The 25,577-nt window shown below is 32.6% G+C and overlaps 4 protein-coding genes and 2 long non-coding RNA genes across 11 annotated transcripts; 3 read left to right on the top strand and 3 right to left on the bottom strand.

Annotated features, from left to right (window-relative positions):
- Positions 1–132: 132 nt before the first annotated feature.
- LOC135832688 (protein obstructor-E-like) lies at positions 133–4,834 on the top strand. Its single transcript, XM_065346088.1, has 5 exons — positions 133–298; positions 3,244–3,444; positions 4,119–4,325; positions 4,413–4,626; positions 4,716–4,834. The coding sequence occupies exons 1-5, from the start codon at positions 232–234 to the stop codon at positions 4,768–4,770; spliced, it is 744 nt and encodes a 247-aa protein (XP_065202160.1). The 5' UTR covers positions 133–231; the 3' UTR covers positions 4,771–4,834.
- Positions 4,835–6,200: 1,366 nt separating this feature from the next.
- On the bottom strand, positions 6,201–8,839 carry LOC135832689 (uncharacterized). 4 transcript variants are annotated; one of them, XR_010556343.1, is made up of 6 exons: positions 8,805–8,839; positions 7,537–8,687; positions 7,280–7,434; positions 7,028–7,194; positions 6,464–6,949; positions 6,201–6,395 (listed from the first exon to the last, which is right to left on the bottom strand). XR_010556343.1 is itself a non-coding variant. In XM_065346091.1 (5 exons), exons 2-5 carry the CDS (start codon positions 7,663–7,665, stop codon positions 6,810–6,812), a joined length of 591 nt encoding a protein of 196 aa, XP_065202163.1. In that variant the 5' UTR covers positions 7,666–8,687; positions 8,805–8,839; the 3' UTR covers positions 6,201–6,809. The 4 variants fall into 4 exon arrangements, 2 of the variants coding, with proteins under 2 accessions (XP_065202163.1, XP_065202164.1); XR_010556342.1 differs by having other exon boundaries at positions 6,201–6,600; positions 6,690–6,949; XM_065346091.1 differs by having other exon boundaries at positions 6,201–6,949.
- Positions 8,840–9,972: 1,133 nt separating this feature from the next.
- LOC135832714 (protein obstructor-E-like) lies at positions 9,973–18,277 on the top strand. The gene is made up of 5 exons (XM_065346153.1): positions 9,973–10,190; positions 15,507–15,728; positions 15,808–16,002; positions 16,637–16,844; positions 18,080–18,277. Exons 1-5 carry the CDS (start codon positions 10,145–10,147, stop codon positions 18,102–18,104), a joined length of 696 nt encoding a protein of 231 aa, XP_065202225.1. The 5' UTR covers positions 9,973–10,144; the 3' UTR covers positions 18,105–18,277.
- Positions 18,278–19,858: 1,581 nt separating this feature from the next.
- Positions 19,859–21,305, bottom strand: LOC135832715 (uncharacterized). The gene is made up of 3 exons (XR_010556348.1): positions 21,113–21,305; positions 20,708–20,822; positions 19,859–20,590 (listed from the first exon to the last, which is right to left on the bottom strand). It is a non-coding gene; the product is annotated as an uncharacterized LOC135832715 (long non-coding RNA).
- Positions 21,306–21,759: 454 nt separating this feature from the next.
- Positions 21,760–23,907, top strand: LOC135832716 (uncharacterized). Of its 3 annotated transcripts, none has more exons than XR_010556350.1 (3): positions 21,760–22,070; positions 23,203–23,671; positions 23,772–23,907. It is a non-coding gene; the product is annotated as an uncharacterized LOC135832716 (long non-coding RNA). The 3 variants fall into 3 exon arrangements; XR_010556351.1 differs by having other exon boundaries at positions 21,761–21,987; positions 23,206–23,671; XR_010556349.1 differs by having other exon boundaries at positions 21,764–21,987.
- LOC135832706 (uncharacterized) lies at positions 23,066–24,665 on the bottom strand. The gene is made up of 3 exons (XM_065346137.1): positions 24,451–24,665; positions 23,704–23,887; positions 23,066–23,620 (listed from the first exon to the last, which is right to left on the bottom strand). The coding sequence occupies exons 1-3, from the start codon at positions 24,663–24,665 to the stop codon at positions 23,252–23,254; spliced, it is 768 nt and encodes a 255-aa protein (XP_065202209.1). The 3' UTR covers positions 23,066–23,251.
- Positions 24,666–25,577: the final 912 nt, after the last annotated feature.

Below are 25,577 nucleotides of genomic sequence, written 5' to 3'. Positions count from 1 at the left end.
TTTGTATTAGGCTAATATTTCCTAATATACCGGCGAACAAAGCTTTTGTTTACCGACGTATATTGGCCCAGGGCAAAGCAATTACAATCACCTTCCCAGTCGTAGGGCCGGTTCTGTGCAAAGCCGTGTGGCAACTTGGAATCGTACCTATATGAATTCTAAATCTTATCGCATTTGTCTACATATTGCGCTCAATGTGACTGTACTTGAATGATAATACAATAGGTCGCGATGATACTCACGAAGCAATGCTCTTTACAGATATTCTTATTAGCTGTGATATTTTGTAGTCTCGGAGGTAAGTCTGCTTTTGAAGTACCTACATTATTTATAAATTTAAAATAAGTATTTCGAGTTCGAAGAAGAAATGTTCCAAGTTAAGTATGAGTAGAGTTTTTGACTTAGAATATCAAGTGATATGAGTAAGTAAGTTTTTCAACATTTTTCAAAAATTCTCTTACTCCCCTCCTCAAAAAAGTTTTACAAATGCTAACTTTAATATTCAGACGTTTATTTATAATTTTCCTCTCTTTTCAATGATCTCAGCCAGTACCATTTAGGTAGCTAAGGTTAAAAATTATTTTATAGAAAGAACCAACTTACATACAAGAACTTTCTTTCCTGGCTTTGCATGTTGTAGTGGAAATCAGCAAAAATTATTTTCTCAAACTTCTTTCACGAATTAAAAGTAAAATATTGAGTAGGTGTGAAATTAACCTAAATAAATGTTTTGTCGCGATCCCTCTTCAAATTAAGCATTTTTAGGACAAATTTGTATTTTGATTGAAATTCATTGCAAGGCCATGATTATAAAAAAATCATCCCCCTTCGCGTCCTCCTCCTTTGGTGAAATTTCGAGTTCTTCCAACAAAAAAATATCCACGTTGATTTAGATCAATCCAAACAATTATGAATACCTATTTTAATGAATTTGGCTCTTTGACAAGAGAGAAGGAAGACGAAAATGCTATTTGAATAATGCTTGGAAAATTTCACTTTTCTTCAAACCCAAAGACACTTGTAGGTGAACAATAAGGCGATTAAAAATGAATCGAGGAAAAAAATATGTTTACTCAAAACTGAAATAGAATTATAAAATTATTAAATATGTAGGTACCTCGTTGAATGGGCATTCAAAACAAAAAAAATCACTGTTTTTCAAAAATGTTAAACTACCTAGCTTTGCTTTGAAAATCGTGCAGGAAAAAAAACAAAAATAAAAAAATGTGAAGGTGATATAAAATTTGAAAATTTGAAATTTTCTTTTATAAGTCTGAAACATGCAACAGATTGACACAATTTTACAAAAAATTTCCATTCTGAAGAGGAAGTGATATGAGGAAGGGGATTATTCACTTTGAAATCAACAATACCTAATCTTATGATTGATTAGACCTAAACGTTTGGTAAAATGTTTTTCCTTTCAAAACAAAATCAAATAATTGGTAGCCTAAGTGAATGTAAAAACAGAACAAATTAAAATTAAATTCAAAGATTAAAACAGTGTTTTGCAATTTCAAAAATTTCACCTACTTGAAAAAAACTGCAAAAAATATGATGGAAAAAAAGACAAAATTGTTGTGACGTAAAATCTTGAAAATTAGTGAGATCTGAGACACATTAAAAATGCGGGATATTATTCTTGAAAAACTAAAATTGGTAAAATATGCTCCCGATTGCTCCAACAAAGTGGGCTAATTGCTTTGAAAATTTCATGAAACGTGTAAAAAATACCTACAGGAAAAAAAACTGCAAAAAAATGAGGAAAACAAGGCATAAAAATTCAAGCTCATAAGAAAACCACTCGAGGAGTCCGCTTTCCATCTGCACGAGAATTCAATACTTGAAAAGATTGGTCTGACCCTGCCCCTCCCCCTCTCTAACCAAAATCCAGCATCTTGAACTGATTTTTTGTGCATTTTTGAAAATCCAAAATTGGTCATTTTCTGAAATTTATGGTGTTGTTGTTGTTGTTTTATTCAAAATGTAAGTACCTATCATTTCCTGAAAAAAAATCAGAAAATCGGTCCCGAAGCTAATATCAAATTCTCCAAACGAATTTCACAATTTACAGCAATTCATAGAGCTTCCAGCATGATTTACGACCTTTGGGAGAAATTCAAAATAGGTACTGGAATAATTTAAAAAATCTCGTTGAAGAATCCAAAATGGCTAGAAATGGTGGAATTCAGTTTGGAGGGGTCCATAGATATTAATTTTAGAAATTAATTCGATCATTTTTACTGAAAAAGTACATTTTCAAAAAACACAAATGGCTGAAAATCTTGATTTTTGGCTTTAAAAGTTGATCAAAAATCGACAAATCAACTTGAGAATGTTCAAATTTTGGTTATGAAGGTTTCAGACTGATATCTTTTCCAAACATTAAGTTGTCGTTCACTACTTGAAATAACTTCATTCTTCAACAACTAAGACTTCAGACTAGAGACTGATTTCATGTTCTAAAAACATGAAAATATGCCGCACGAATGTTTATTATTATTTTTTTTAAATAATAAAAGCAATAAAAATCACAGCGGAGAACGATTACGAGAAATTTTCCGCAGTTTTAAAGTTCCATATCGATTTGTTAAAAAAAATTCCACCATCAAGTGGTAAACATTTCCACGAATGTGTCCAGTGTCCACGAGGCAGGTACCTACTTCGGATGCTTCGAATAAAAAGACGATTAAAATTCGAGCTAATTTTAAAATAGAATTACATCGGCGAGAAAAAGAAGATGAAAACGATAGTAAGAATGTGATACCGGTCGACCTTGTATTTGCATATTATACTCTGTCAAAAGTATATACTGTATGTATATTCTCGTTTTCTCGGTGCCGTAACAAAGCATTGGCATTGTTTCGGATATTCGACTCGAGTTGTCTGTGTAACGTGTAAATAATACTAAATAGATCTTTTTCGATGAGACTACGAATTGCAAGATTACCTTTTCGTCGGTCAAGAACCTACCTAATTTACGATGACCGCGACACCGAGGTTTGCCGCGGTGATTATCTCATCGTCGTAATGAGAGTGAATGTTGATTTTTTTCATACGCGCCTAGAAAGAGAGCGATGAGGGGGAGTAGACGGAATGTATGCAATTAACACGAACGAACGACCATTTAGGCTTATGTGAGAAAAATCCTACTGCAGGTTCAGTCGACAAATATGTTAATTGAATTGTATACGTTGGCGATTGAAGGCACATTAAACGTTATTAAATATTTTCACGTTCTAGTTTCCGGCCAAGAATTCAAATGTCCACCGAAAAATGGCTTTTATCCAGATCCCATACAGTGCGACTTGTACTACCATTGTTACAGTGGTGAACTGGAAGAGAAGCTTTGTCCGGACGGTTTAGTGTTCGATGACTCGAATCCTAACCACGAACGATGCGACATTCCTGTAAATGTTGATTGCGTAGATAGGAAAGAATTACGTGAGTATTCTGCATATAAGGTGATTCATCATTTGATTTCAAGCGAGGGAGGGGTCAGCAGTGCTAGTCTCAGATCAGAACGAAACTTTACCTAAGGAATGTATTCAAAGGGGGAAAATGCATCCTATTAGGTAGGTATTCATTTTTTCTGAAATTGTTTAGTTGGAAATTGAAAGGACAACTATTTTTATTTTTTTATTCGAAAATGAACACAAAATCTGACGCCTTTCTCGAAATACAAACCACAATAGTATTTAATTTAAGAAGTCTATCTTCAAAATTGAAGGGGATTCGTCGATTGCAAATTATAGGAAAAATTCCAAAAATTGCAATCAGATTTTCTCTGGCTTTGAATATCAATTCCGGAGTAACTCTTAGAAATGAACTATACCTAAAAGAATTTCTTCCACAAAATGATCTATCTTCAAATTCGTAGAAGCTACAGGCAATAAATGGATTAAAGTGATGTGCTTTGATAAAACTAAATATAGGTACACTCCTTCTTCAGTTCTATAGGTAGACTATCTTGTCGTAGAACTTTTTTTTGTTTAAAAAGGTCCATATTTGACATTTTGATTTAAAATATTTTAAACCTGTGCTCCTCCTTTGGCCTCGAAATTCGAATAAGTATATCTTGTCAACAAATTTCTGTATTTTTAATTTGTATTTTTTAGAGGAACCCAAACCAAGTAAAGGATGTCCACGAGCTAATGGAATTTACAGACACTGGGATACTCAAGTTTGCGATAAATTCGTAAACTGTGTCGAAGGTAAAGCCAACGAATTACCTTGTCCTCCCGGGCTCATATACGATGACTCAAAAAGCAATTGCGCTTGGCCAGCTGATAATTTAAGAACTGATTGTACTAATACCAAAAGAGGTAACTAGTTTTGGATTTTCAATAATTACCTACTTGTAATTTATTTTGAGTTACCTACCTAATTGTTTATATTTTTTCTTCTTTCAGAAATCCTAGAAGATGGATTCTCATGCCCAACTGGTGAAGTGGTCGGTCCTAATGGAAGGGTTCTACCCCATCCCACATTTCCTCACCCTGAAGACTGCCAGAAATTCTATATTTGTAGAAATGGAGTTACTCCACAATATGGTAGCTGCTCTGCAGGCTCCGTTTATAACGATATCACCTTCCAATGCGACGAACCAGAGAATGTTCCCGGATGGTTAGCTAAAATATAGATTTTTGTCAATTTAGTGTACTTACCTAATTTTTTGACCCTTCAAGTCTTACCGATTTCATTAATTTTTGCAGCGAGAACTGGTTCGAAGAAGAAGATAAAAATAAAAATGCAACCAAGAAGACGTGAACTTTATTCTATGTAGCCATTTTCTTAATATTACTTTCAAATTATATTATTAATTTTTTCTAATTTTTTAGTGAATGATTTAATTTGGTTTACATTTTTTCCAGTATCTTTTTTCTTTTCTTTCAAGCCTGAAATGATAAAATTACAAGTGCATCCAAAAATACTACATCACTAGGCCAAATTTCTTGTTTAATTTTATTGATGAATTTTTAAAAATTAAAATTTGATAAAGTTGAGGCAGAAGGCTGAAATTTGGTTTAAATCCGATTTTTGGTACCCCAAATCGGTTGGTGGTGATTTCAAGCCGTTTCAGCGCCTTTAGCAAATTTTTGTATTTTTCTGCATAGAAAAAATTATAAGTTATGTAAGGTAGTAAAACAACAAAAAGCAAATTATCTACCCGCGTTTCCAGTAAACTCTTTTTGAAACCCTTTCGACCAATTTAGGGAAACATTTTTAAAATTTGCAGTTTCCAGTTTAAATCACAAAATTTATCAAAAGATCACCCAAATCAAGAAATTTTTGAAACATTTGAATAAGTTTTAAGCTCATCAAATTTTGAGCTTTCACAGCAAAGCTTATAAACATTGAACTAAGACCTTGAAATAGTTTCTACTCTTTGTTTTGGGGGGGGGGGGGTGTTTATAATTACAAGATTATTACACCCGTGTAGAGAGGGGTTTAGATTTGATTTATTAGGTTAGTTTTTTTAGTAGGGTTATGAATTTTTGGATTTCAGAAGGGTTGTCTGGGATAGTCATTGAATTTGAGTCTATTTGGAGAGATAGTCTTGTTTGCTGTAATTTAGGACAGATGAATAGTAAGTGTTGAATGGATGTTGGTTCATTTTCGCAGAATTGACAGGGAGGTTTTGGAATTTTTTGGTAGAGGTGGTTGTTGAAATCATTTGATCATGATTTTTTGCTAGTCTCCATCATTTTTTTTTTAAATTGAAAAACAACCTAACCAAATTCAGACTCCCAAAACAAATTTTTAAAAAAATCGCACCGCTCTGAATAAATGCATACTCTGTCCACTCCCATCAGGATAGTAATCACAAATTTTGAGTGTTTGAAAAATTATCATTTTTTTTTGGTTGAAAAATTATACCAAACATTTTTTTTAAATGTGTATTTTTACTAAAACAATATCTCCTGCCCAACTTACGTGTGTACGTAGGTACTTACTTGAACTATTTTTGAAAAATTATTTTCAATTTCAAAACATATGTATTTCTAGATAAGTAGGTATGAAAAATTATGTTTTTGAAAAATAAACCTAAAAAATACAACTACAGATGAAAAACGGATTCCTCGGGTATTTCCAGGTAAAAATATCAATAGGTGGGCAACTTAAACAAATTTTCAGAAGCCTAGTAGGTAGGTAGGTACTTATTTCAAACATTTTTAAAAAAATTGTACCTTTCTAAATTTCTTTGAAAAATTATATGTATTTAGTACAATTAGACTAGATAAGGCACACTACATTTATATCTAAGTGAACTTGAAGGATAAACTATCTACACAAACTCGAACTCGTTGTCACTAGTGAGAGATATGCTTGAATCACTGATCCATGATCTCTCTTCATCTTCATCCAATAATCGAGTATATGCCTTCTGTAAACTAAACGTACAATTACATTAAAATATATCACATTATTACTATTTATACAACAAAAAGTGAATACCTACACATGTGTAAAAAGTGCGGACACCCATGCATTAATGGCACGTAATTTACAGGAATCAATGAACTCTATTCTGTTTTTAAATTTAGGCACTAGTTTCTTTGTAAGTTTTCGGGAAATCACAAAAGAATGATTTTCATCCTAATCAACATTTAAAAATGTTATCCTAATTTACATAAAAATCAGATAAATCAAATTTTCAAAAAAACAGCCATGATTCTATTACTTACACGAACCACTAAAAAGAACTCTTTTCCATTATCTAACATGGAAAAGTAAAAGACTTTATACTGAAACATATACGGTACTAAAGTTCCTTTGTACTTGATATCTACTGGCCATGTTTCCATTTAATTTTGTTCATTGGATTGATATCCTATAGAAAACCAAAGAATAGTGGCTAGGAGTCTTGAACTTTCATTTGGCAAACTGTTTCCCTTCAGGGTACATAATTGCTTCCAGTCTGATTCTAGTATTATGGAATCACCTGCTAGAAAACAGAAATCCTTACGCATCAACAATATTGGTTACTATAAAGTACATATAATAGAAGCTCCTTACACCTTACCAGGTATATCAGTTGAGGTAGTGGCACTCAAGCCCATATTAGTTATTTTTTGTCTTTCTTTCTGTTCAACAGCAGGTTGCTTCTTAGGATCTTCAAGTTTAGGTAACTTAAAGTCAATACCATAATGAGAAAATTCTGCTTGCTTGGTTTTGTGATCGAGTGTTACGCTATAAAATAAAAATTGATTCAAGTTAAAACTCAGTAAATAACTGAAAATTAAATCTAAGTATAAATAATCTGAACTTAACTTACAACTTGTTGAATACTTTATCACCAATTAAATTTATGATATTACGAATAGTGTAAACTTCACTTTCAAGCTTATCTGAGTCAATTTCATTCTCATCCGAGTCAATTTTGTTCTCATCTGAGTTTTCACTAGTTTTCGTGTAACAATAAGTAGGCACCTGATAAATGTCAAGCGGTACAATTTGATAAATAGGTATATTTATATGACTAGGCACTTTTGGCAGTTTTGGCATACTTATACAAAGAATTTAAATACTTACACTGACGCTTAAATAGAAAAAGTTGCTATCTTCTAGAATGCAAAAATCTAAACGTAATGTCGCACACATATAGGAGGCAATATTTCTGCAGTACATCCTTCGAAGAGGCCAGTTGTTCTCATAAGTCATTGAAAGAGGCGTGCAGCTAAAAGCACTTGGTATTGCAAAATGTACAGCGGCAAAAAGTAGACGGCATCATTCGGCTGTGGTCCTTTGGGAAGTACATCGCCAATTCTCAACACAAATTCTCTTATCTGACTCATTAGGTATTGAGAATTTTAAACCAGGGCTTCAAACCCAAACGTTTTCGGGTACGGGTATCGGGTATGGGTACAGAAATTTTTTTCAGAGGATCGGGTACGGGTACAGAAAATTTTCGGGTACGGGTATGGGATTTTCTTCAATTTTCGCCATTTTTGATACAATTTTGATGAAATACCTGAAAAAATACCCGATCTATCGGGTATTCGGGTTCAAAATAGTTTAATCGGGTACGGGTTCGGGTACAGGTATTCCTTGTTTTATTTTTTCGGGTAAGAGTACGGGTTCGGGTACAGAAATTTATGGATTTTTGTTCGGGTATTCGGGTATTCGGGTACGGGTTTGAAGCCCTGTTTTAAACTGGAAAAAAAAGTACATAATTTTAAAAATCAATACTAAACAACTTTTGTATATTGTAAAGGTGTGAAGTAGACGTATATTTCTTCAAGAGTGGAAGTATACAAAGAACTACTTTCAGATGACTTTTCCTCTGATAAACTACTTCTAAGAGTTCTAAGGGATAAACGGGATAATCTACTCTACTGAACAACCTGGTGACTGGTCTCTCTCTCTCCCTTTCAACTGGTTTAATGTTTTCAATTGATTCTCCTGTCTTTTGGGTTTAGCTTAAACAACTCGATGGAGTTCAATAGTATTTTTGCTAAACATTTTGTTTTTCATTTTGGTGATTTTACTATGGATAAATTAATTTTGGGAAACCTTTCCCTTAAGATCAATTGGTGGGTCCAATATGCAAAGGTGTTGATAATTATTAATTAAGTACCTTGACGATAATTCGATTAACAGTTTGCGATTGAGTTGGAATATTGACTATTGAGTTTGAAATTTTCTGGTGGTACTTTTCTGTGGTCATTGGTTTGATTTTTAATCTGAAAAATTTGAAATAATAAAGTTATCGATATTTTGAAAAACTGTGCTTACTACTTAGATGTTTGTTTGAACATAAAATAATAAAATAATATAATTATGTAACAACTAACAATCACCTTTTTTGCCCTTCTACTTCTTATAAACGTCTATACTGGTACCGGTAAATGTTTATTTATAAAATAATGTTTCCGAGTTGTTATCTATGTTTGTTTATCTCGTTTCGGTTATTGTATTCATTTAGACGACTAAATTTTATGGGGAGGTGTTACGAAAATTACTAAATTATTATTTATTAATTTTGAGTTATCGATTTTTGATGGTGAGGTAACGTTTTGACGGGAATTTTAAGAATTTTGTTTACAGATAATACAGGGTGTTCCGGGAATCGTCTGCCAAAATTCAACTGTATTACTACATATTATATTATTACGCGAGGAGACGAACAAAAAACGTTATTAGGACTGGTTGTCTATCTTGTGAATTGAAGGAGCCACCGAGGCACGCGCTTCGCAAAACTAGAAAACCTACCTACTAATTTTGAAAAATTCATCAAAACTAAAATAAGGAATGTTTGAATCATTCAAATGATGCTCATAATCCATAGTACTCGAGTAGAGGACAGAAAATATTACATATTAATATTACGACAGATTGCCCATCTTCAAAATTGAAAATAATTATACGATAGGAATCGTACGTAATTTTTAAATTTTTGTTGGTAAAATCTATACAATCGTGTAATGAAAGTAAAAATGATTCGTTATTTTTCATTGCAAAATCACCTCCCCAAGCCATACGTATGTGTTATTTCTTTCAAACTATACTTTCAAATAACAGAGTTCATGTTTTTTTTGCCCTCAAGCGACATGAAAAACAAACCTAGCAGTAAGTACTCAGATTCACCTGCCACAATCATTTTTGAAATGTTATAGATTTATTTCAAATACAAAAATTTCAACCATTCAACACGTGCCGTTAAAATCATAACTCTTTCATCTGGTTTTATCATTCGCAAACAACTTTCTCTTCGGTTAAAATTTTTACGACAAACTTTCATCAACGTTGTAAACAATTAAGTACCTAAATGCGTAGAAAATTCAATGACCAATTTGTCGAATTTCTAAACCCAAGCGAGAGGAAAATTAATACAATTTGAAGTGGTCACTAACGACTCTCAGTGGCAGCACCTCTTACGTCCGCTAATTCGTACTACAAACGTTGTAAATGTACAGACAAAAAAAAAGGTAGGTGATACATAATTGCGATATTGCGGTAGGGAAGGCCAAGTATTATGGCCCAGTTTCTTCTGCTGCATATCAAACAGGTATAAACTAGTCTTAGAGCAATTACTATTAAACGATCGCTCAAGTTTTTTAAATTTAATCGTTTAGTTTTTGTGGAAAAAAGGATTTATGTTGTGCCATAATTTAGTACTAGTTGAAGTGCACAAGTAAACATGTATTCGGTCGTATTGGCGGTGTTTTTGTTGGCGTTTTCGCAAGGTGAGTATTACTTATTGTGATTTTTGAGTTCAACTTTTGTATACTTATAGTGAATTGTGCTTCCTATGACGAATAAAACCGCGATATTTCTGTAGATGAGATCGGTGATGGGTTTAAGATTGCGTTGATGGTTCGATATTTCAGTTTTTTTTTAACATCGCGGGGACGTTTTTTAATTTATTTGCGGTGATCGGTGAAAAAAAAGCATCAGCCAAATAATCGTTCATTTGTGTTTTAATTGAAATAAAGTAGGTACCTATTTACTTACAATTTTACCAAAAATGTAGTCCCAGTTTTGGATAAATTGAAAGATTAGAAGAATTTGTACACATATAATTACCTTTATAAGTCGATAGGCAACCAACCTTCCTGTCCATCGATCATTTCTCATATTTCATAATCAAACCGTTTACTCCACCTCCTGCTGAAAAATTTTAACCCCTCGAGGCATTCTACTCTTAATAACCACACAATGCTTCTGCTAAGCGACATCATAAACCGATTCCATACCTAATCTATTTATAAAAAATGATCTAAAAGTAGGCCTTAATGATACGTGTGATAAATATGGGTCATTCGAGAACACTACTGATTCTTTTTTTTTAGTCATTCTCATAAAACAATCAAAGAAAGTAAACGGTATTTATGCGAGACGATTATTTCATACAAAGCGGTTAAAATTTACCTATGTATTAGTAAGATTACATAATCATGCTTTATATGGCAGTTGATCGATTCGGAGAATGTATATTGAACGTTTTTGTCAATACAGTTTCAAATATGACACTTGAAAAAGAACCAATAAACTCTTGAAATGTTATAAAACATAATACACGTCCATCTACAGTGCCAAAAGATCTTTTACTGCCTATGAAATTTATTTACCTTTCAAGAATAGCGAATATCTCAGATACATTATCTATTTTCTGTGTACCTACACTTATGCTGTTACGAATTCTTACCTATTTCTAGACTTCCGCGTGATTACTTTACTAATCAATATCTTTTATTACAATATCAGCGAGGTGTTTAATTTATGTAGGATTATTATATGTATTAGATTTTATCACTCAAACTGTCATCAAACATTCAGATTGATGAGAAAATATCTTTTTTTAACTGCGAGAAATTTACTTTTTTCGGCGGGATTAGAAGTTGAATTAGTTTTAAAGAGGCGAGGTTATGACCTTGATATACTTGTATTAGCGATAATGCGATGAAAATTTATGTGAAAATTGTTTATACCGGTTGCCATGTGATGGGAACCAAACAGTGTTACCAATTCAAGCGATTAATTTTCGTTAGAACCTCCATTCAACTAGTTACTTAAAAGTTGAACCGGAGATGATCAAGGTTCGAGATACCTACTCGTCAATTATTTGATCGTTTACATATACGTTTACATGGAATATTCCACAAAAAAAATAAAATAAAAATGCATTTATAGTGGAAAAATTTTAAATTGACATCGGATTTGAGATGAGTAATTTCAAATCGTCTATTTGGGTATTATTCAAATGAACTCCTTCAGACAGCCAGTTATGCAAATATATTAACACGTGTTTTGCCGCAAAAGAAAGATATAATTTTGTATGGCATTTTATGATTAGCTGGAAAATAATCAGTGATTTTAAAAGTTTACCAATTAAATTTTGTTGAATGGTACAGACTTCGAATTGTGAAAATTTTTCTGAGTTGAAATTCAATAAGCTTGGATGAGTTCTTTCAGAGCAGACTCGTGTTTCGACATTCATTTCTTGATGGGTACCTATATTTCGCATTGTGAATTTTTGCACTTTTTCCAGCTTTTCTAATACTGACACCACTGCAGAGTTTCGAAAAAAAATTGTTGATGAAAAAAAAACATCTTCTACGTAACCAAAAAAAGTCATCAAAATTGAAGTTTACTTTTTGGTTTTTATTCGTAATCTTGCCGGAAAATGAGCTTATGTCAATTTTTTGAACATAAGTACATGATTTACAATTTTATCGGATGAATATCAACGAAAACTGAATTTTGAAAAAGTTGTTTGTAAGCACTTGAAAAATTCTGACATTTTTCACGCAATGATTTTTTTTTGAAAAAGTTTTTAAAAAATCGAAAAATATTCTCATTCATGACCTTTTTAGTAGATACTTCTACATATCCATCGGATACTTCAAGATTCATTTTTAAAAAATGGGAAAATCTCGAGACTACTCCTCCCTCTCCACCATTTCTTTTTTTTTTCGATCATTCGAAAAAATTGTGAAAAGCATATCAAGGTGTTTTCTATTTTTATCAGCCTTTTCTTCACTAACGATTTCTCTCTAATTTTCCAAGGATTCCCAAATTGGGTATCCAAAAAAAACTCAAATTTTTAAAAAATAAACTCCGCTTTTCGTTTGTAGCTACGAGGCACAAAATCTTCAAAAGTTTCAAAAGTACAGATGTTTTGCGATTAATAGGTATCAAAACGTCAAAAATAAAAAAAACTAAAAACATGTGTTCTTTTTTTGAATTTTTGAAAATTTGAAGAATTTAAAAAAGCTAACATATTTACTTACTCTAGGATGAATTTACAACTTTTTCAGAAATTTTTTTCGACCAAAACGAATCAATGAGAATAATTTCTAACTTCATTTCAGCATTCGTAACTCAAAAATACTGCTTGTGGACGTTCTGGAGTCTCCAGCGAATTTTCAATTCTTTCCAGGACTCGTGGATGCTGTTTGGGGATTCTTTCGACTATTTTAGATCGTCACCTCAAAATGCCAGTGCATTGGTTCAGAAATGAATTTTTTGACCAAGCATTCGAGTAGTTGTATAATATACTCACTACTCAGTTCTGGGGAAAAATAATAAGTATAAAATTTTGGAAATGACTCACTTGACTTCTAGAATTCATTTAGATAACGTCTGTTGGTTCAATATAATCACAAGACTTGAAAACAAACATTTTTTGACCATTATAGAGCCTCCAGAAAATTTTCGATTTTCTACGAGAATTTCAAATTGCTTAAGAAGATTCAAAAATGAGCTTCAATTCGGGCATACATCCCAAGCGCACATTGAATGAAAAAAAACACATCTCAAGCGCAAATCGATTTGTACATCATTAGCGCAAATGCATTATAAAAATGCATCCCAAGCGCAACAAAGAACGCCGGTATCAATACACTTTCTCAGTTTGCTTTACGTAGGGGGTTTCAAACTGTTGGTCAGTAACGCAGTTTATGTAGGTATGTAACACAACTTACAAGCACATACAAAGGGTGTTCCAAAAGTAACGCCTCCAAGCTCATAGTTTGAGTCCTGAAACTTTCCATATGCGGAAGTTTCTCTATCTGTGGTACCCACCTTCCATGCTAATATCAACCCAAATACTCTCGGGGGCGATTTCTCCCCTCTCATGCGCCTGTAGGCTGTATCTGTATGTATTTTTCAGAAAACCCCTTTTTTTTTGAATGACAGTAGTTCAACCCCCCCCCCCCCGTAGATAGAGATACAAAAAAAGTTGATACATCATTAGATCGTAAATTTGACGTAGATTCTTTTGTCTAGCTACATACTCGTATTTTTCGCTAAAATGCAATTGGGGGGGGGGAGAAAATGGCGAAAAACGTGTTTTGAGGGGCTAAAATCCACCGTGCGAAGACGCACCAGGTGGATCAGGGGTGATTCCACATATGTTGTTTAGGTTTGTTAGCAATTTTGTTTGGGTTTGCCCCCATAAAGTGCTTTACCGACTGTACTACAGTAATAGTTATGTTTATCCGTATTTATTTAATAACTTTCCATGTGATTTTTCTGTGATAGGTATCAAATTTACTTATACAATCTTACATGCTTATTAGTTTCGTCGATTTCTTTTCGTTTTTATAGGCAACCTATTTTGGGAACCACTGTTTATGAAAAACCGTTTTACCCTTCGCGGCATTCTTTGTTGCGCTTGGGATGCATTTTTTTAATGCATTTGCGCTTGCGATGTGTACATCAATTTGCGCTTGGGATGTGTTTTTTGTTAGGTCATTAGCGCTTGCGATCTACGCCCTTCAATTCCCTAGTCAAGATGGTCGAAAAAGTCACCATTTCATCAATAAGTATGTAGGTACTAATCAAAAATATAAAAACTTGGGAGTTCATTGTTGGTTCTTCTTGTGCAATTTTAGAATCATGGAGAAAATTGAAAGCTCGCTGGAGGCTCTAAGGTGTCTCAAAAGTGGTTGTTTTCGAGTTGAGAAGGTTGAAGTGAAAAAATAATTGTCAGTTGTTTATTTCGTTTGAAGATAAAATCATAAAAGGTCAAAAATCCGCTGTAGCACGAGCTTTTTTAAAAATTTTGGAATTTTCAAAAATTCTGATTTAAAATGAATCACTTTCATAATTGAAATTTTAAATCAGATATTAAAGAATACCTTTCGTTTGAGCATTTTTTTTGTTTTTTTGTTGAACGACTGATTGAAGGAGGATTGGGATGATCTCTCGATGTGAGAGGGGGGTGAAAATGACTAACATGCGACTCTATACCGAAAGGAAATTTCATGCTGAACACTTTTTGCAGTGATAAATTTTGCTTCAAATCTTCGCAATTTAACATCCTCCTCCCCTTGTGCTCTGGAAAACTCCGTCACGATGGAGGAAATCTGTGTCACTATGTACTTAATCGGCGAAGGTCAGCAATTCTGAAAGGGGGAATAGGGAATGGTAGGCTACTAAAAAGAGAAAAGAAACGATACAACGGACGCGTGATACACATTTCACCGTGGTCTTCTGATGCTTGATGGATGTGAGCATTTAAAAATAAGGAGTGTACGTAGAGGTAAGGTAACGGGTATGACGTTGAACGTTCGGACTTGGATATTGTAGCCGAAGGTAGAATGTCATAACATAAATATACGTAGACGTACCTTAACGTCTACGTACCTATCGGTGGGTAGGAGGTACAGATACGTCGATAGGTAATAAGCAGCCACTCGAATGCCCTAACGTAATAATATGTAATACAACAAACAGTACATATTATGTATTCCAGGGAAGTGAAAGTAATATTAACAATAAAATCGACTATAACAACGTGATACACGATGCATTTCACAATGGCACTGGCACGCGAGTACATTACTACCTAGTATACCTATAGTGACGACGACGCTCACTATACCTACCTACTATTATAAATAGGTATCAATAAAAAATTTACTTTTTTAATTACTCGGAAAAAAATTAATCGTAATTAGAAGATATGGGTACCTACTTAATTTACGATCCGGAAATTTTATCAACGAATTTTTTCACGCTGGGCACTCGAGGATTAATTAATATATCATTTTCAGCGCAGAGCCAACACTTCTTGCAGTCCAACAGTTGCCCAGAGACGTACGGTGAACAAACGTACCATCATCCGGAATTATGCGATCATTTCGTCTTATGTGTTAACGGATCATTGAGCGTTGAACAGTGTGAAAATGGTTTATTATACGATGGTAAGGGAAACGTACACCAGCACTGTAATTATTACTGGGACGTCGACTGCGGAACAAGGAAAGCCGATCATAGTGAGTAAATTGAGAGATTAATTAAGCAGCAGGCTGAGCCACTCGTTCGCAACCCATTGAACTTTTTTTTATTTTGCAGTTGCACCGATAAGTTCTCCTGGCTGTGAATTCAAATATGGTATATATTCCGAAGGCCCTTCTTGTAGTTCGAATTACGTGAAGTGTGCGGATGGCTATCCACATGTTCAAGATTGCGAACCTGGGCTCGTCTATGATGATAGAATCAAGAAATGTAACTGGCCTGATCTCATGTTAGAGACGTGTAATCCAGAAGGTAGGTGGTTTTCAGAGGGAAACAGGAAGGTACAGCTTAGATGCCCTAAAATGGTCAGAAGCCCTACTTTGGGGCATTCATCTTACTAACTGCATTACGAATTGGGTAGATGGCGGGAAGTACATATTCCGATGAATCAACTTGAGCAGGTTTATTTTTTTCTGGAGGGGAGAGGGGTGCAATTAAAACATTCGAATATACATGCAAGATGTCCAGGAAGTGAAGTGGATAACCGAGCTTAAAATTTGAATATTACAGCTGAGCACTATTCAGGGTAAAAAGATGAACGTGTTGCCTATCATAAAAATAGAGGGGCAACGACATTTCTAAAAATCAACTGGGTGAAGCGTCGAGAAGAGATCAAAATTTGATCAGATGACCTTTTTGTCTGATCGACAAATTGAAGGGGCTTTGAATGAATTTTTTATAACAGTCCTTCGAAAAGTAAAGAAATTCTACATTTATAATGACGACTTTTTGCATAGAACTACGATTTAAAAAGTTATCGACATCTAAAATTGGTGGATTTAAAATCCGGATTTGTTTAAACCAAAGTTGGGCAAAAATTTATAAATCAAATTCTACAAAATTTTTTATGTATTTCCAAAAATTAATTCGATTTAATTTTTTTTAGCTGTCATTGGTTTTAAATGTCCGGATAAAGTTGACCCACAATCAGCTCAAGCTAGATTTTGGCCATATCCTAGATTTGCCATTCCCGGAGACTGCGAACGTCTAATTACCTGTGTAAATGGTTACCCCAGATTGATCACGTGTGGAGATGGTAAAGTGTTCGATGACGAAACTTTAACCTGTGCTGAACCCGAAGAAGTTGCAAAATGGTAATCTTTAAAATAATACAAAGTGATATCGATAAAATCCTTGGTCAAATTAGATCCTATTGAGTAGGTATCTTCAACTTATGTCTATGCTTTCGACCTACAAAACTGGCATGTTGAAACCAACGCACAAGCAATCAAAATCAACCAATTAGAAGATCAGCATGGAGCTCAAAAAGAAATATTGTATCACTCCACTTGGAAATTTCCAACTGTAACAAATTTTTGCCCTTGATTTCTCTATTGTTATCTTACCCAAATAGCTTGTTCTAAGAAGCTTTATTTTGATGGTCAGGTGTGTATCAGGAATGTTCATCATTCATCATCGTCTCATGATTTTGAAAAAATCTTTCTTCGTGAGAAATATCCCCCTCCCCCTGGCCCATCGAAGAAATCGTTAATTTTACCCATAATTTTATAAAGTTTCCAAAACCCGGAAAAATAAAGCTCTATGCTTTATAAAATTAAATTTGAGATTCTCACATTAAAAAAAATTCTACCTTGTTTAGAGATGAAACCCTATTTAAAAATATTATATTTATCATTTATGTCTTCTATTTTTCAATCAAAAGTAAAATAAAATAAATTCCTGGGGTAGGAATGGTAGGGGAGAGTGGAACCATCGAAGCTCAAAGTAGATCCACAGCAAATTCATTTCGCCTTTTCAAGTGCAAAATTATACTCCAATTTTTCAAACAAAAATTCACTTTTTATAACTTTTTCAACCAAAAGCAAACAATAATATTCACGATGGGTGATGGTTTTTTCTAGCAGTTCAGGAGATGAAAACGGGTCATTTTAGCAAACTTTAATAAAATATGTTGAAAAAGAAATTGAAAACAGGTTTCAAACATTTGAAAAAAGAAATCATAGGCTAGGTATAAATTTTGATACCTACCACTATATGAAGTGAAAAATACATATGAAAAATATATATTATATAGGGTAGTTTTATGCTACAGAAAGACACAAAAGTATGATTCAGTCAATTTTTCGACAATCGTGGAATGTGGATATCATTGGATATGTCCTGTTCTAATATTGTACCAAAGCAGCCTTTGGTTCAGTGATTCATCTCAATCTTTTTTTATCAGTTAAAAAATTTTTAATAGGTTATCTCTTCAACTCTATTTAAAACCTCTGTCGTTTAGTAATTTTTTTCTAGCATATCTATTCATTTTTAATTAAAGATTAACATCGGCATTCTTTTCATCGACACAATTTTCTGTATGTTACAGCGCACACCACAGAAAAAGGAAATAAAAATCGACCTCATCTACAAATCAAAAACCTCCAAAACACCGAATTTCTCTCCGAAAAATCATCTCAACATTCCAATAGCCATAATTTCATAAAACAAGAAAACAAAAAACCAAAAACATAGAAAAAAATATAATTTTTTACAATAAAAAAGAAATACACATTAAAAAATATAATATTATTTATTTCTTAACAACTTATAATAATCTCAATTTTAATTATTTAGCTAATTCATTTTCTAGCACTTTCTTCTCCTGTGTTGAGGGACTTCAATTCGCTATTACCTACTATCGCTAGAAAATTATAGGCAAACGACCAAAAAAAAAATTATCTACCAACTGAATTCTACCATTGTTGGATACACGGCGAATTTTCAACTTTGAATTGATAATTCTTCTCTGATGTGTAACGCGAGAATATCAAATGGAGTTCAATTTTTCTACAGAAGTGGCCAAATTTTAATCAGAGCTTGAATTGGTTTTTTGATCGGAAGGGAGAGGAAATGATGAAGATACCTTCTCAAATAGGTACTCATTCATCATTGCAGTGTGTCAACTGGCGTTTTTTTTTTTTTTTTGAAAAAAAATCAAAGCAACTGGTATTTATTCTATAAAACCTGGCAGAAACATTGGCATTGCTACAATTTAAATTACTGTATCGGGCACTTATTAAAATAGACCCTATAATTAAACGTTTAAATCAACCATCATTTTCTTACCTTGGAATGTTCATTTCTTCAAGTAGGTATTCGACGCCTCCCACTGGTTAAAATCCAAAGTAATACCACCGTCAGTTAGATCTCGTACAGATGATGTAGGTACCTAATTGTTACTTGAAAGAAGTTACGCTTATTTTACCAACATTTAAATAAATTAATGAAAAATGTTAACACTAGCTGTACAGTTGTGGTAACAGGTTTTACGAATTTTATAATAAGAATGAAAGTATAAGTATTCTCCATCGTAGACATGGGAACGTTTGAATAATTCTGGGAACCAAGCGTACCTACCAGATTAGTGTGCTAAAAAAAAACGAAAATCTCCAAAAAAAAAACAGGATGTTTAGGTACGTCATTGAATATTGAATGCTTACGGTTTAAGTAACGACATGACATCGGTTTAATTTATTGGTGCTTACACCAACCATACTTACACCTAGGTACCTAGATTTTTTTCCAGACTTTACGAGTACAGAAATGTTTGAACCAAACAAAGCACAATTGAAAGAGCATTCAAGAATACGCCATGCCGCACAACGACCAAATTTCAGAAGCTGAATTTAATTTTTCAATTTTTGGTGAATTTTTAAAAATTTTTACTAGACTAACTTTCTACGAAAAAAATTCAAAACTTGAATAAATTAAGTCGAAGGTGATATTTAGGGAATCATTTCGACTGCACATCAAAAGAAGGTGGGAATGAATTTAAATTACTCTTAAAACGAGGTGGGAATCCATTGAAGTGGTTTTCAAAATTCAGGAAAGATAAGTTTGGAAAATTGTGCGTTCGTAAATCGATCTTAGGAATCATAAAAACAGTCGATTCGAGGTGGCTTCGATAAGTGATTAATTTATCTAATTATTAATTGAAAACTCCAAAAGTTTTCTGAAATCTTTAAAATGGCTATAAGCTGATACCAATTGATTTGGGAAGTATCCAAGAGGGAGGGCAGTACACACTAATTTTTAGCGTTCTACCTCGATTTTATTTTTGTGAAAATTATGGTAAGTCCTTATACTTAAATTTTCAGCACATAGATAAAAATTACGAAAATGAAATTTATTTTATGAAAAAAGTACAATGAGTATAATTGATGTACACATAATACTTGACTTTTTTTTGTGCTAGAAATATGTACATTATGAGTGAATAATTCCATAATATTTTAAGCATATAAAATTACTAAATTAGGTTTCTCGAACTTTCTTGTTGTTCGACTTTTGAGATCTTTACAAAAAATGTCAAAAATTTGATGCATTGCAAAAAATGAAACAATTTGAATTTGTTTTGTACTGATTAGGTGCGGTTAAAATTGAAATGACATTTTGTTAGACTCTCCAATTCGTATTTCTGAATTCTCGGTACGAACTAAGTACTTATCCTTGTATTTGACTGAGGACAACTCAAAAAAGTATGCGAAGAACAAAAAAAAAGAAAAGAAAAGCAAATAAACTAGCCAACGAAAAATGATTAAATTAGTTTTCTAGTTTTTACTTCTTGAATTTTTAAATTTTAGAGGAATTTGTAATCGAAACACAATTTAAAAAAAAAATGATTTCCTCTCCCTTTCTATTGATTTGTTACAGAACAGATGGTAATTGGTTGTGTGATGTAAAAAAATTTTCTACTTATTTTGTCGCTATTTTCTTGGTAAAGTGACTTGTTCGTAAATGCGTAGCTCTTCAAACACCAAAAACCTATGTATTTATTCTTCAGTTTTCGTGATGTTAAATTTACTTTTAATCTTGTCTCTTAACTCTTCAGGTATTACTGAAAAAAATAGCACAAAATTATTTTCATAGTTCAATGATCAACTTTTTATGAAAAACAAAAGTTTTGAATAAGCAATCTGAAATAATTATTAGATAGGTAATAAGATCCACTTACAGCTATAGTATTCTGAGAACAATTCAGTTAGAAAGTCTGTGATAATTTTCGCCTCTCCTCTTAGTTCGGTTTCCAATGAATTCACCTTTTTTTCTAAAGCATCCAATCGTGTTTCCTGAAATAAAGAAAATATGTAAGTAAGTATCTTTTGTTTAAAATGGAAATTTTCTTCATAAAAAGAATGACATCGGAGGCTGAATGGTAGGTACGTAAGAGAGGGGGGGGATTGAATCCAAAGCTTGAAAAGGAAAGCTATAGATAACTACTGTAGTCACTTCGGTATAGGTACATAAGTTTGATTTTAGAAGCAGAAACAAATCTTTCGATTAGTGGATCATGAATTGATATTACAAACAAAGCGTTTCGTTACTTCAATGATGTCAAATAGGTACCTACTGTACTTACTAATTTATCGTTGCCATGCAGTGGACGAACTGACAACAGCATAAAAATACATATCGAACATAAAAAAAAGGAATTCGATCGTAAATACATTGTTAAAAGTTGGATGGAACCAAACGCCGGCTGTACAAATTTAAGTTACTGTGTCAGAGCTGTTCTGATAGTGATTAAGAAAAATTTCGTATTCACTATGGTGAGAGAGGAAATGTGAGACTCTATCATCTTCTTCCATCATTGATAATACAGGTACATATAAGATATACTCAAAATTACCTAATTAAATAATTAAGTACTCAAAGAGATCGCTTATTTGCTTCCTTATTTAAATAATTTGTAAGCTTACTAATTACTTTTCGACTTCCTAATTTTCTTCAGATTTAATATTGTGTTTAATTGATTCATTAATAAGTAATCAATGTTGAATATTTTCAATTTTGAAAGTCGGTTTTCTTTAAAATTTCATTTCATTTCTTTAAAGAGGTTTAAAATGTATAATAACTCGTATGATTTCAAAACGCATTACTTAGGTAATCTCCGAATGGGTCCACTTATATTTATCTAGTATCTAGTATTTACTTATCAAAACCGATCTGCCTCGTATCGTTAACCTACGTTTCAATGGATAGATAACATACCTACTTAGCCCTGTATCCAAATTTTTAAGGAGCATTACGAATCGTAGATATATGAGATACATACTTGCAAAATATAGTTTATTATCAGTTAGTTATGACTTATAAGCAATTGAAAATACTATCCTAGGATTTAATTTAAATGCCACAAAAATAGATAAACGCAGTGATTAATATTTTTATGGACCCACATGCCCAAACAGGACAGGTTCATCTGACAAAAATTATGCACTTGCAACTTGCATGGTAGGTAAAGATCCCTGCACCTATTTACTTTTCTCTTGTTCATATCACAGCCACTCGTATTTTACTTGTTTTTTTTTTCAATCGTAAGTCTCGATCTAATTTTACTTCCTACTTACAATTAGATATTTTATTTATTGAAGTTTTAGCTTCTTTATTTTTTATTTATTTATTTAATGAGCCGTGAAACGTAAGTTTTTATAAATAAAACTCATCAATGAGCACAAGTTTTTGTATGAATATGTATATATTACTTAATTGTCGAACGCTAATTTTGATAAAATCAAAGCCTTTTAGATACTTACATTATTTATAATTTTTTTATCACTGTTCTACAGTTTTTAAAGTCCTTTCCATTCCTTTGAATTTCTACATAAAAAACAAAAAATTAGCATATTTTTAGATTCTTTTTCGATTTTTTAAAATTCGTCTGAAAGTTTTCCAACTGATTGAGATACCCTTCTTATAAGATCGCCTAGTAAATATACATAAGTACGTATGATTTGAATGCATTTTCAGAGCTAAAAACGAATTGAAGAAAATCAAAACTATCATCAGTTGGTGCAATTCATAGTAATCACTTCTGTTCTTATCACTTACCACAAGAAATAGCGGTACATTATGTAATCTTGATTCAAAAAAAAAAAAAAAAAAGGTTTATGACTTGTAAGTAGAACTTGGAATTATACCCACCGGCCACCTCCCCTAACCTCATAGAGGATGTTTCTAACTTCTAAATTTTCAAATACCAACACGTGCTAAAATATGCTATGTCAACGTAGGCAGGTCTAAAATATTCGTGGAAAGATCCACATAGCTACAATTATGTTGAATGGTACTTAATGTAGTTTTACCTGGATATTTTTTGTTTGCAATTCATGTTTGTAAACGATAGAACTCTTGAAAAATTTTCAAGTCGAGTTCAAAATTGAAAATAATCTGTAGAAACGTGTTTCAATCATGCAACTTATTCTTGATTCTAAAAAACGTCACAATTTCAAAAAATATTTAACAAAGATTTCTTGATTCCCATTCAGAATACGTTTTGAAAAAGGTCATAATCATAAATAAGACATAAATGTTGCAATTTAGAAAACAATATAATTATTATAAAATTCACGTTCGATTCTTTTTTACTCTTTCGAATGTTTATTAATATCACAATCTTATCGCAGTATCTAATTTCACTAATAATCTCAAGTTCGCTATTCTCTGCAGCAGGAATCGAACAGCAGCGGAATCGAATTTCAACCACATCCACAGATAGTCATGCGTACTTGATCCCCATCAATTTAAACGATTTGGTATGTTTAATGGGAAACAAGGCATTTCCTTTTTCATCTTTATAATCTTCGTAGAACACCTCGTTGTATACTTTGAAGCCCACTCTTTCGGCTAGAACTTGAGACTGGATTCGACTATACATATTCATACATCCTTTCACGTCGTAAGCTTTGGCTAGTTTTTCCAAACACAGTAAAAGATTGTAGCCTATATCCATCCCTCTGTAATCTGGTTTTACACATAGACCGAATCCTCGCAAAAGTCTATCGGTTCCAAGAATTTCGTAAGGGTCGGCGGCGTTCATCAAATCGTTAGCGATCCGTTTCACTTTTCGGATTTTTTCCCCAGGATCCTGTATTGTTTTGGGAATAACAGAGATTACTTTATGAAGAATTTATATCAGGTAGGTAGAAATTGTTCTAGAATTTAACTTACATGAAAATGTCGAATCGAAGGGTCCCCGTTGGTTGAAACGTATAAAATTTGAATTCCAACAATTTCAGGAGCTGCCACATCTTCGTCTAAAACTGCCAAGATACTCGTCCTAGTTTCTATTGCTGTTTTCAAAGCGTGCAAGTAACGAATAGTGTCATTCATATCGTCCAAGAATTTCACCGATCTGAAACACAAAATTTTCATCCATCAGTGGTCGAGTTAAATGATAAGATATCGGTAAGATACCTTGATGATATAATTTTTTCGCCTGCGAGTGAGATGGTCCTGCAACTTATGTTGCTTTTATGCTTGAATGGATGAGTTGGTCGGATAATTGTTTTTTTTAAAATTTTTTTCAAGACGTAAATATTTTAAAGAATTTTTAGAAATAGATTGAGTAAAAATTAGGAAATTTGTTTTAATTACTGAAGTATTTTGATTTAAATTGTCAAATTGTAATATTGTTTTTGTACAACAATACGTAAAACTAAATTGATTCCGATTTTTATTTCATTAAAAAAAAACTATTCTTATGAAAGTTAACGTATGGATCATTTATAAGAAAATTTTTCGATTATAACAATACTTACTGAATATTTATCTCAATATTTAGCATACATTTTTTTTTTGTTGAATTACTGAAATGTCTTAAAAATTATGTTTTTTTTTTGTTTTTGTAAAAACGTAAAATTAACCACGATTTAGGTGGACATTTAGCTTATTATTTTTATAAATTATCAAACTTACGATCGTAATGGCTCATCCATAAGGAAATATTTCGCCATGAACTGTATAGCTTCTTCGTATCGATCCGGTGTCAAATCAACAATTTTAATATTGCACGATTTGCCATTCTTTGGTCTAGATTTAAATCTATTCCAGACATTTGGGAACGGAATATTTTCAGGTCTGCTCCAGGCCAATACTGGTACAGGTAACTTATTCATATTGGAGTATTTCATTTAAATCACAATAAAAAAAATAAAAAATATGTACAATTTGTCTTTTAAATAAAAACGCGAAAAGAGAACTTATTTTAGAATTGTTTTGAGATCAATGATTTTGTACTTGGACTTTAATTACATATACAGAATGAGATCGAGTAAAAAGCGACTAACTCTGGATACAATTTTCAAAAAGTGTGTTTCAGAATGAATGGCGTTGGAGTATAAATACCAAGTGATATTTTTTAATCAAATTAATTTTATTTATTAGGTACATGTTATGCAATGTTTTGAAATCTTTTGAAATTTTTCAACTAAGGTACTTCGTAGTACGAACAGATTCATTCTCCAACAAATTGAAGAGATATCGAAGGTATTTAGATATTTCTGATATGTTTCTTATTAGTGGAAATTACCAATTATTGCGACTCATTGCAAGATGTTACGGCAATTCGGCAAAAGTGTGTCTATGCGTCTTGAAAGCCTTTGGATATGCTTCATATGTAGGTATGTATTACCTATAAAAAACCTGAAATGAGAAAGTCGATACCGTCAGCAGTACCTACTCATATCAAATTCGAAGTATAATACGTAATCACCTAATCAGTCATCTACATATGAAACGTCTTGCGTTCATCAGATTTACATTAGTACCCTCGTAAACAATACTTCGAGTTCTAAAGTTCATTTTTGGATTTTTAGCGAATTTTTGAAAAATTATCAAAACTTTAAAAAGCTGTTTCGAGGACGATGAAATGCAGATTTTTTGAAGCAAAGTGAACCAATGCGAATATTTACTCCAATTCAATACTCATAAATCAACATCAAATTTTGTACCATTCCGGAGTCTACAGCGATTTTCTATAATATTTTCCAGAAGTTTCTAATCGCAGTGTAGAACTAAAAGTGAACTTTAGAACGCATAAGCTA

This window comes from Planococcus citri, chromosome 1, assembly GCF_950023065.1.
Source record: "Planococcus citri chromosome 1, ihPlaCitr1.1, whole genome shotgun sequence".
NCBI lineage: Eukaryota > Metazoa > Arthropoda > Insecta > Hemiptera > Pseudococcidae > Planococcus > Planococcus citri.
This window is presented reverse-complemented; position numbering and strand designations above follow the sequence as displayed.